Source organism: Perna viridis, chromosome 2, assembly GCF_037379345.1.
Source record: "Perna viridis isolate PV_CMFRI_1.1 ecotype Kerala chromosome 2, ASM3737934v1, whole genome shotgun sequence".
NCBI classification, from domain to species: Eukaryota; Metazoa; Mollusca; class Bivalvia; order Mytilida; family Mytilidae; genus Perna; species Perna viridis.
The window spans coordinates 35,635,234-35,647,737 of record NC_142446.1 but is presented as its reverse complement, the minus strand read 5'-3'; the positions used below and the strand labels follow the sequence as shown (position 1 = coordinate 35,647,737).

The window sequence follows — 12,504 nt, the reverse complement described above, 5'->3', positions numbered from 1 at the left end:
AAAATAGATTATTTTGTTTTTTGACATCATCAACAATTAGTCTGGAGTCCATTATTCAAAACTTCTTACAAAACAATGTTTTCTGAAATGATTTATTCTTAACTTTGAATAAAAAAGACAGATTAAGGAACAGCATGGAATTCTGGGATTGCTATTGTTCATGACATCCCTGATTGGTCAAGATATATTTTAGGAGTATTCTGTGATGGCACAACCTGTTTATGAGGACTATAGTTGAATTTCTGAATTGGTCTGTTAATTAGAAACTATATGATAAAAATACTTTTAATATGTGACCAAGGTGTCCTTGTTCATAAAATGATTCCGGGTTTGTATGGCATAAACTGACCTAAAGTTGTTATATAACATAATATGGTCAAAAATAATGAATAAACACCTAGTAATCATGTCTTAATCAAACCAATCCTTGAAGGATTCAGATTGGACAGATTTCAATAATCAATTTATGTTTCATCAACATTTTTTCTAATTGGTAGTTTATATAGAACCAGTTTAAAATACAGTAGTTTATTCACTATCAGAAGCTAAATAGAAATTATTTTCAAAAATAGTTTTAACATACCAATTCTTCAGGGCTGTCAACAAAGTCATCCTCTGGAAGGGGCCCTCCTTTGGCACTGCAAGGTTCTATAGCACACTCCAGATGACCTTTAAAATAGAACATTTCATGAATATAATCAAATGATGAAAGAACCTTACTTAAGGACATTCTTCAGGCTTAAAATAAGAATAACATTTCACTTGAAATAATATGAGAAAGTTAACAAAAATATGAACCCCAGCTTCAATTCTGTTAAAACATGTCAAACCCAAAAAATGATTATTCATCTTCATTTAGACATCTATATATAATGCTTAACCTTCCTATATAATTTCATCAAAATTTATAGAATGGATTTAAGAGAAATTGGGCTAATCATGTTGTATATGTAAAATCCTTATGATTAATTCCCTTTGTAAGCATCACCAAAAACAATAATTTTTCATCAAAGGCATCTACATATGATGCATTCCTTTTCTATAAAACTTTATCAAAATCCAAAGAGTGTCTTAAGAGGAGTGGCACTCACATGAAATGTGGAGAAAGGAAAGGAGAGAGGAAAGGACAGAACAACAGACAGACTGAGAGGTAGATTCCTGTATATACCCCAAAACAGAATTTTGTTTGCAGGGCAATGATAAATCTGTAATGGCTCTAAAAACTTAAACAGACTGACACTGAACTCACCCATTTCATTCCCTTTATAATTTGTGATAGTAAGATTTTCCTCAACATCTAGTTTGTGAGCTATAGACATCAGATGAAGATGAACTGTTCCTAACAGTAATTCTATATCAGCTGGCTCCCAAAATGGATCTCTATCCTGAAATATACACAGCATCTTCCTGCAATAACTAAAAGTACAAATATCTAAGTTAACAACTGGTAACCCCCTTCAATTTTTTAAGTGGGGTGGCTTAAGTTCAACCACAGTGTGGTTTAACCCTGAAAATGAAAATAACAGCTGTAGGACTTCATGCAATAGTTATCATCATCCTACATTTATCTGTTATTTTTATGAAGTTCAGGTTCTGCATTTTCCCATTACTTATTATTTTCCTATGTCATTGATTCTAATGCTGCTGATGGAAGGTTACTCCTTGAAACATGTACAGCATACAGGAAGGACAAGGTTCGGATATGGCCCATTTTGGCCACAAAATTTGAAATTGTTCAAAATAACAATTTTTATCATTTTAATACACATAAGTGCTTACACCAACTAGTTTGCTAAGATTTAGGACAAAACAGAAAAGCATCTTGTCATTGTAGCACCAACAAAATAGCCTAAATGATGAAAAATCTATTATATCTCAATATTTCAGCATATCATTGACCGTCTTTGTGAAAAAAAAATGTGGCCGCATTTGTGTTCATTCTTTATCTATATATATTGTGTAGTATTGAAAGATACAACATACATGTCAATATTTTGGATAAACACAGATGTGGCCACTTACGTTTTTAAGGCAAAAACCATCGAAAAAACGTGCAAAAATGCAACAAAATTGAAGATTTCACTAATATTGTGTTAATTTTGACCGCTATTAGGTCAAAAACATTCATGATATTGCCAAAATCGGCTGCCATGTATTTACTACAACAATTATCCTTTCCAATAAACTAACTAGTATAGACCAAAACAAATCTTTCATAACATTGAATACAAAGACAAAAAAAAGGCTTTACCAAACCTACTCCTTTGCAATATTAATAGGATTTTCTTTCTTAATGATAAAACATTCTTAACAAAGGCCATTTTCAATTCTTCTGTAGCCTTTTTATTGAGGTGTTAGTTTTGTAAATAATACAATGTGCACGTGTATACTTTATTGACAAACGTTCTACTGACACTTAGTACAATATTAAAATATAAAACAAGCACACACAGTATAACATGAAACATAGAACCTAGTATTCATAGAATGTAGTAAGGCTACTGAGATAAAACAAAGCTGGCTTTAAATTTAATCCACCTGATATAAGGTCTCCAATCACAAAGTTCAAGTACTTTATAAGAGAAAAACTCTTCAATAAAATCAATTGCAAACCCTCTATCGGTAGATACAGTCAACCCTCAGTAGCTCAAACTCCAAGGGACCATTGAAATGTGTTCGAGTTATCAGGAGTTCGAGAAATTGAAGTTTATATATTTCCAGATTTCTTCCGTTGCCGGTCCGAGTTCGAGTTTGTTGTTATAAATTGTTTACTTGCTAAGCAGTTTTGTTAGTTCGTGGATCTTTTTCATTTGTTTTCGGAAGATTATGTTGGTTTATGGTCATTAAAAATGCTGTGTTCGCTTCTAAAAACTTTCAGAGTTCAAGATCCTTGGTCAATAATTTGTTTTCATCCGATTTCTGTGATGCTTTCATCATACCGACTTTGGAACATTCTCGAACTGCAATCAGTACTATGTTAAGATCAAAACTGCCTAATTAGTGATGACTTAAATATTACCTGTAATTAAAACTGCATTAGCTGTCATTTTCGTAAATTTTTGATTCTGTTGAAATATACCTTAACTTTGAATTATTTCTACTAAATTGTACTTTTCCTGTATAACTTCATTTGATATCCACAAATAAAATGCATTAAATACATGAAATGGGTGTCTATATATTTGTTGTCTTGCAAGACAAAAAATCAACCTAGATAAATCTGTACGCATGTGACTTCTTCTGACCTTAATCCGCCCATGTGCTGTAAGGGACGCCTCTTTAATAATAAATCTGATTGCAAAGTGAAAGTTGTTATTCAACGGTAAGGAAGACCAACGGACTCAAGCAGTAAAAGAAAAAAAGTTTGAATATAACGCAAGGATACTTTTGAAATTTACCTATTGTGACATAATGTGGCTCAAATATGGTCATTATTTATTTGAAAACTAATCAAGAAGTAGATGAAATAAAATGAAAACAAGACCCATGCTTACCTGTGTATCCCTTATTGTTATTTTTTTACAAAGATTTAAGTATTTTTAACCCAGGTGAATGCCTGTCAGCGATCCTCGGAAGTAATTAGATCAGAGCTATTGATTTAAAAAATGTTGTTTTCACAATATTCTGTAGGTATTATTGACATTTATTGCTTCAATTGCATTACTACTAACTTATTTCATTGAATCAGCAGAATTCAGTACAATCAGAACTGAGCAAATTCTGCAGTTTTAACTAAAATGACACTGATTAATGATAGGGTTTCAGTTTTTCACACCTTTTATTACCCATGCTGACAAAATGATGAGTTAGGGTTATTGAGGGTTATTCTCTAAGATTTATTACCAAACGGACTGACTAGTCAGTTTGAGTGTTCGAGAAATCAAAGTTCGAGGAATCCAAGGTTATTTATATTAATTATATAGGAGAAAATTTTGGTACTTTGAATTGTGTTCGAAAAATTTTGGGTGTTCAAGCCATCCAAGTTCGAGCAAGTGAAGTTCGACTGTACATACAGGTAAAAATCAAAAGGAAGATTTCTCTGTGACAAAAACAACATTTTTTTCAACAAACCTCTGGGAGGTCCCAATCATCCTCTCCTTCTATATAGTTCTGGTACATCTCCTGCATCAAGAACTTCCTGTTAATAAATTTATTTCTATCCCACATCCACTCGTTTCCAGTCTTAGGGTTGGTCATTTTCACCATTACCTGGGAAAATTAACATAATAAGATGGAGTAAATTTTTTAATCTGTCTTTTTTTGAAGTAAAAGTTTTCAATTACAGGAAGTATTATCTAGATGAAACATTAGTCTAACTAAGAAGTGTGCATCAAAATTAAGAAGGCAAGGAAAAAGTTCATTTCTACATGCAGGTAATTTCAAGGTTGAACTACATGTTAAAAAAGCATGCAGATTATAAACAAAAAATTGTTATTATGTTGTAATTCCTGCAGTATGATCACATTATGTCAACACTTAATTTGCATAAAACTGTGAAGCATTTCAATACTTTGCTTAGGACAATTGGAAAATCAATATGTACCTACCCCATCCCTTCAATAGCTCAAACTATATAATTGATTATTTTAAATGCCTACATTTTTAAATAAAAAAAATTAACGGTTTTAAATGGAAACATCATATATGATTAAAGAGAACAGGATATTTTAATGAACACATTTTTTCTTTTCAAATCCTGGACTAAAACTATTAAAGTTTGAATGCAAAATGTATAGATACTTTTCAAGGAACACATGCCTGTGTTTTTGCAGGAAAATGTAAGTATTTGAAATTCTCATGATAGTTTGTTTAGAGTTTGAACATCATTTCACAAACAGTGATAGTCTTCCTTCAAAGGGATAGTAATATTCTGACTTAGGTAAGTAAAATAATTTCTTTTCATCACAGTAAAAAATCTATATTAGTATTATTGTTCATACTGTAGAGAAATAGTAAGACAATGTACAAACAGCAAATTTTGTCATTGGCATGAACATGGCAGAATGAAAAAAAATGTTAATACATGTAGCTGCATTTTAAAGTTATCTGATCATATAAGAAATACAGTGATCAAGCTCATAATCACACATTTAGAGTTGAATAAAATCTTCTTAAATCTATAAGCTGGAAAATCTCCTCTTACAGTGACTGTCATTTGTTATTGTCATTCATTAACATTCACATATAGTTCCTAACATTCAGAAAAAATTTCAGCAAATTCTATTGAGTAGGTAAGGAATCGTGCTTATGGAGTGGTACCTACACTCCCCCCCTCCCCCGCTCCCGCCAAGTGTGGTATAAAAAAAGATTTAAATTAATAAGTTCTGTTCACATCTAAGATATTCGATTAGGACAAGAGTAAGAACCTTTTTCTCTTATAACACATGGTAATGTACAGGAATTTGACTTAAAGCCCAAAAGAGAAATAATAAATCATTTCCCACAACTGTGATATTCTGCTGTAAGTTGGAAAAAAAGTTGTACATGTATATATGTTTAATTTTTTATTTCACAATGCATTCATCCATTGTATTAACAGAATCTAAAATTATGAGTTTTTGTGAAATCCATCACTCATGAATTCAAATTCACTTTCAAGTGTGGAAGGTCCTGGATTTTTCCACATTTCACACCAAGGGTCTACTTAAAGGAAGTCAAATGTTCTAAGTAAAGTGTCAATTAAAAGGGTTGAAGGTCCAGGACCCAAATAATTGAACAAAGGATATATTGAGGGTCCCAGACATTAGAATAACCATGTTGCAAAGACAATTAATTCTGTTATTTAGTGATACCTTCCCTACAAATTTGTGAATGTATCATATAGAAAAATTAGATTTTTCCACTATAACATTACCTCTGTTTTCCCTTCTTTGAGACCCCTAGCCTGAGGAGAAATCAACGCCAGTTCAAAGGTCACATTTTTCGTTAATTCTTCAGACATAGCATTAGCTTCATTGACCATAGGTAGTAACTGTACAACTTCTTCTTGTAACACAACATCATCTGAAAACAATAATAAACTGGGTATAGAATGCTGCCCTGTTACAGTGAAATCTATTCAAACCAGACCAATATCAGATTAATTCTATTTTTAGAAGGTGTGTGGTTAACACAGTTTTAAAATGAATTGGGAAAGATTTAAATGGACTTCACAAGATATATAGTTTAGAAAGATGTTCAGTAAATTTCAGATTTTATTCAGGGTTTGGTTTAGAAAGATTTTACTGTAATTTTTATAAACTACATGTAACTCTTTTATTGATGAAATAAAGCACATGCACTGAAAAGATTGTGAGGGAAAGTAATTTTAAAAAACGCAACCATTCAACAACTACAGAAAAAAAACTTTGTTTTTTACTATCTACAAATCCTAAAAATGTCATATTTCATGCACGGAATTATACACTTCTTATTACCACGCAAATGCTTGAATGCTCCAAAATGTTTGTTTCTAAACTTCTACCTTAACTAAAATATCAGAACATGATTACGCATGGGTACACTATGTCCATTTTAAAAAAAGTTATACAATAGTGTAGAACATGGGGATTCCCTAACAATATCTAAGTAAGAGGTTTACTTACCACACAATTAAACTGATTTAGGATAATACTTCTCAGAAAATGAAGGGAAAAAATTTCATTCTAAAAATATGTTTATAAATTGTGTTGAAAATTCATGTACCATTAAGTGTGAACAAAGAGATGGAACTTAAAATTGTTTGTGAATATCAAATGGATTCTACTGCAATTACCATTCAGTTGAATTACCAGTAATAAGGTGTTACTCTGTAACCGATATCTTAATGAACTTAAATTTCAACATAAATATTCTTAGTTAATTTTAGCCTTGTTGGTTCTATAATAAGAAAAGATTTATATCTAATTCTTCCAGGAAAAGGAAGTATTTTTGACATGGTTAAATTCCAATACTTGTAGTTATAAAGCTAGACTGGGTAGATTAATTATACAGTAGTAATACCAATTTAATTGACTGTATACAGCATTGATAAATAAGTGTTTACTTAACAGTTTACCTGTAAATATATGAATATTTATTACATTGCCTATAGATTTATGTCCTTTTCATTAAGCATATACCTTTACATACATATTTAGTGCTAGTTTTTGTTATAACATTAATATTAAAACAAGAGACTCCCAGGAGCCTGAATCACTCAGTTATAATTTTCAAGATATTGGCTGCAAACTGAAAAAAACAAAAACAAACAAACAAAAAAAAATATGAAAACGTTCATCTTAATAGGGCAGTAACTCTTACAAGAAGTTGTCTGACAACTTTGATTCCAGGAGACTTTTATATGCCTTATACTAAGGATCATTTCAGCAATTGAAAGAATTTGGCTAAACCATAAAGTTTTGGAGATATTATGTGCAAAAAACTACTGTCTGACTCCCAAGTTCTAGTTTTAGTAACAGCAGCCATGTTTATTGAGGGATCAAAAATATAAACATAAAATTTGTGCAGATACCCCAAGGAACATTTATACAAAGTTTGGTTCCAATTGTTCAAGTAATGTCAGAGAAGTAGATTTTTGAAAGTAACAACATTAAAATTAGCAAAAAACATCAAAAAAGGGGATTAACTCCTACATGGCATAACAAATTAAAATGAAAATTTGACCACAGGTAGATCTCATCATGTTAAACACTTTAACCCTGTCAGAATTGGGCTAAACCTAACAGTTTTGGATATATATGCGAAAAACTACTGTCTGACCACTATGTTCTATTTTTAGTAAAAGCAGCCATGTTTTTTGACCGATCAAAAATCTATACATCACTTTTGTGCAAGATACCACAAGAAACATTTATTCCAAATTTGGTTCCAACTGGATAAGTAGTGTCAAAGGAGAAGATTTTTGAAAGAAATACCATTAAAAATAGCAAAAAATCATCAAAAAAGGGCAATCATTCCTACATGACTAAACAGATTAAAATGAAAATTTAAACCACAGATAGATCTTATCATGCTGAACACTTTAAACCTGTCAAAATTTGGCTAAACCTAACGGTTTTGGAGATATATGCGAAAAACTACTGTATGATCACTATGTTCTATTTTTAGTAACGGCAGCCATGTTTTTTGACGGATTAAAAATCTATACATCCCTTTGTGCAAGATACCACAAGAAACATTTATTCCAAATTTGGTTCCAATTGGACAAGTAGTGTCAAAGGAGAAGATTTTTGAAAGAAATACCATTAAAAATAGCAAAAAATCATCAAAAAAAGACAATTATTCCTACATGACTGAACAGATTAAAATGAAAATTTAAACCACAGATAGACCTTATCACGCTGAACACTTTAAACCTGTCAAAATTTGGCTAAACCTAACGGTTTTGGAGATATATGTGAATAACTACTGTATGACCCCCTATGTTCTATTTTTAGTAACGGCAGCCATGTTTTTTGACGGATCAAAAATCTAAACACAACTTTTGGGCAAGATACCCTAAGGAAGATCTGTGCAAAGTTTCATATAATTCCTCTCAGTATTTTCAGAAGAGAAGATTTTTTAAAATTGTTAACGATGACGATGACGACGGACACCAAGTGATGGCAATAGCTCACATCGCCTTCAGCCAGATGAGCTAAAAACACCATCCCCTAAATATAACATTTACAGAAAATTCCTCTTATTCATAAATACCATATGCGACTTTCTATGGGTAGGTTTACAGGGTAACAAAGAATGGGACAAGCTTCCTAGATTCAGATAAGCTTGTATTTTGAAGCTAGAAACTTTTTGAAATATAACTATACTAGCTTGAACTTAATAATAGTAAGGAGGTAAGCATGAACAAGAAGATTTCTGCTGAAGAATATTTTGTGTAAAAGTTTCTACCACAGTGTTGTACCAGTAAAAGCAATAAAAACTGTTGATTCTTTTATAAGGAATCATACACACAGTAAAACCAGCAAGAAGTGCTTGAACTCCTTCAACACACAGCAGATAAAAAATTCCAAAATCTCAAAAAATAAAATACACCAAAAAATGTTTACAATGTATGAGGTGTAATAAGTGCTCAAAAAAAGTATGGTATAAATATGACAATATCTAGAGAAAGTTACAATATGTCAAATCAATTTCATCATTCTAATGATAAAAACATTTGTTCTGTCAAAAAAAAATATAAGGCCCATACAGCCAATTTTGTATTTTATCGTTTTTTTGAGGGGTGATGGGGTGGATTTATAGGTTGTAGGAGGGTTATTTGGGCTCATTTTTTTCCTGATTACAATTTTAAGCTTGTCATTAACAGTTTTCAATGGTTTTTATATTCAAGGGGATCTGTCATAATCTCTTAATCCCCCTGCCTGCAGGTATGAACTTCTATAAAGTATAGCTCTACAACTTTTCAGAATCATAATAAAATTTTAACATGTAAAGGTATATTTAATTAAGTTTAAAACAGGGCATAAAAGTATATTATTTATATCATTTTATTTTAATCACAACAGACATACTTAGAATTAAAAACACAAGATCTTTTTACATATAAAGCCCTGTCAGTAAAAAGCAGAAAACAAAAAAGGTTAGTGCAACATCAACAAACTTACCTTTCACTGGAAGCACATGAAAATTCAAGCACAGAATGAGCTATCTTTCTAAACATGTAAACTTTAGAAACTTCAACAATTTAGCCTATTACACACAGCACTTACATGATAACTCACTACCACCTATAACATTTCATTATATTTTTCTTCAAGTATAAAAATATCTAATTAATTTAATTTGTGATCAACTATTGGAAAGATTAATTCTGTTGATTTCCAATGCTTTAAATCCAAAAAAGTTTTTCTTCATTTAGATTCTTGATAGCAGAATTAATTTTTTTATAATGATAAAAAAAGAATTGTTAGGAAATAAGTAGCTGTCTTTGTAAGAATCATGCAAAATCTGAAAAATTTGATACACCCCAAAAAAGGCTACATATTTTTATTCTTGTAATTAGGTTGCTTTACTATACTATACTATGAAATGTGTAATTATTCATTCAAATCTGCCTGCTCTTAGGAGATAATCAACATTGAAAATCCAGTAGACTCTATTGTATTTCTGCGTCATTTACAGAGTTATCTCCCGTCATTCTGAAATCTACAGTGCATTCTATATGATTTTTATCTCCTAAGAGCACAGGTTATATGAAAAAACACATGTTAATTTCTGCTTACTATGACATTTCAAACAAAATATCAAACATAAAAATATGTAGGCTTTTTACGCATGAATCACATTTTGCATGATCCTTAGCTGGAGTGCTACATAACAACTAAAGAAGGAATGGTCATTATCAAGTTTATAGGGAGGAAAAGTATCAAATCTAGTTCTTCAAAAATAATTTTAAAAAAATGCATTCAAGAGGGCTGCCATACCTGATGATGACCCATCATGCCTCACTAAACCAGCTTTTTCTGCTATTTCTTCATTGGCTGAATCAAATGTGGGTGTCTCTACATGCTCTCCATCTTTCATTAGTTTCGCTGCATCTTGTGGGTGATGGAAGACATACAAATGGTTTGGCCCAAATAATATTCTACAAAAAAACAAAATATATACATGTACTTTAATCATACAAGTCATGACTGTTAAATCTACATGTATAACAAAAGTTTATACTAACGGCACAAGCTTTTAGCATATTCAACTACAGACTAGTTTGAGCTTAACAATATAGGGGTAGTTGGCTATTACTAGTTTTCTATCTTAAAACCAAAAAATCATTCAGATGGAAAACAAAATGGAAGTTGTACAATGGCATCAGGTGATGAAGAATTGATGAAAGTTTTATCTCATTCCATTCAGTGGTTTGGAAGAAGATTTCAACTAGGACTGTACTGAACATACAGAAAAACAGGGTGATTCCTAATTTTACTCAAGAACTCTGTTTGCAAGGGGTAAATAACTAATTGGCACCCACATTTGTAATATGCTCCTTGAGACGTTCACAATTCCCATTTTAGCGTTAGTGTATCATTTATCATGCGTTTACACATCGCTTTGCGTTCGTTTAAACGCACGATACAAGCGTTTGTTTATTTTTGTACTTTGATTATTTCCTTGATTTAACTTTTACTTTCATATTTTCTGCTATTATTAATCTTTATATGTTCATTAATTTCATTTTCTATTTTTTCTTTCGTCATTATTTGTAATTATTATTATTTTTCATCGTTCGTTCATCATGCGTTGAAAAGCACGTTGTGAGCGTTCGTCTATCATGTGTTTAAATGCACAATAGGAGCGTTCGTTTATCGTGCGTTTAAACGCATGATAGGAGCGTTCATTTAAACACACGATAGAAGCGTTCATTTAAACATACAATAGAAGCGTTTGTTTATCGTGTGTTTGGTGAACGTTTAGCATTCATTTAGGTATTGTGCATGCAGGAAACCTAAACGTCTCAAGGAGTGTGCATGGCCCCACCAATTATCTGTAATATATTCTACACCAAAGATTTTTGCAATTTTAAGCCAAAAGATATACTCAGGGGTTGCTCTGGCTTCCAAAATTCTGTTGCCAGAAGAATTGCCAGCTGCCATTTGTTGTCGCCAATTTTCAGAAATTAGAGCCAAAGGGTGGCAAAAAAAATTATACTTTTTTTTTTTTTTTTAAATATGACAGTATTAAGGCCACTGATGTATTATCAAAAAAACCTCTCCATTCATGACATACATGTACCCAAGATTCACTCTTGATGCATGTACAAAGCAGGTTTTTAGCTCTTGTCTGTTACTTTCATATGCATAAAATGATAAAGTACTACTCCAGAAACAGGTATTTTACTAATATCAAGGACTTTATATTACTATCCTCATCTAGTCCCTGATTTTAAAACATTTTTGTTTACCTTGTCCTTAATGATCTAATTTACCTTACAATATAATTTGATTTTTTTTTAAATATTTTTAACAAACTTCATTCTTTTTTTCAAGTGATAAAATTTCCAGCAAACTGCATTTTGTACCATGGACCATTAATTGTGTCCCTGTTTAATTATCTTGATATCTGAATAGCATTTTTTTAATTAGATTTTGGGAATCCCCATTCTATTTGTTTACCGATTTTCCTGCCAAAAAAGTCACATGGCAAAAGTGTAAACATATGTCATCCATTTTCTTTTATCAATTCTTTCATATCGAAGTGTTTAGACACTTCCAGATGGGATAATAATTTTTAATTGGATTTAATTTATTCTGTTATTAGGTAAGTCTGTTTCTGAATGTATTACATGGTTAAACAGGACTGTGAAGCTTGTATGTAGCCATGTGCACATGGCCTTTATTGTGTTTACCTTTGACTAGATGATAAGAGTTTTGATTGGCTCAATAATATATTTACATTTGACTGACACCTCCCATGAGGATATTATAAGTCACGGTCGCCTGAGGGGCACTGAATTTATATGTGTCCAAACCTGTGAATTCACAAGATTGGGCCACAGAAATCCCTTTTCAAAGCATAAGAAGTACT

General features: G+C 31.5%; 1 protein-coding gene across 2 annotated transcripts in view; it reads right to left on the bottom strand.

The window, feature by feature from the left end:
* The window catches only part of LOC148624828 (kinesin-like protein KIF28), a 43,315-nt gene that overhangs the window by 7,676 nt on the left and 23,135 nt on the right, over positions 1 to 12,504 (bottom strand). Inside the window, exons 15-20 of one of the 2 annotated variants that reach the window (XM_088567762.1) lie at positions 10,407 to 10,567; positions 9,693 to 9,710; positions 5,855 to 6,003; positions 4,072 to 4,209; positions 1,250 to 1,385; positions 584 to 669 (exon numbers count right to left, since the gene is read on the bottom strand). In XM_088567762.1, coding sequence (XP_088423888.1) covers positions 584 to 669; positions 1,250 to 1,385; positions 4,072 to 4,209; positions 5,855 to 6,003; positions 9,693 to 9,710; positions 10,407 to 10,567 — 688 coding nt within the window. The remainder of the gene's footprint in view (positions 1 to 583; positions 670 to 1,249; positions 1,386 to 4,071; positions 4,210 to 5,854; positions 6,004 to 9,692; positions 9,711 to 10,406; positions 10,568 to 12,504) is intronic. The other variant, XM_088567763.1, reaches the window with a different exon arrangement.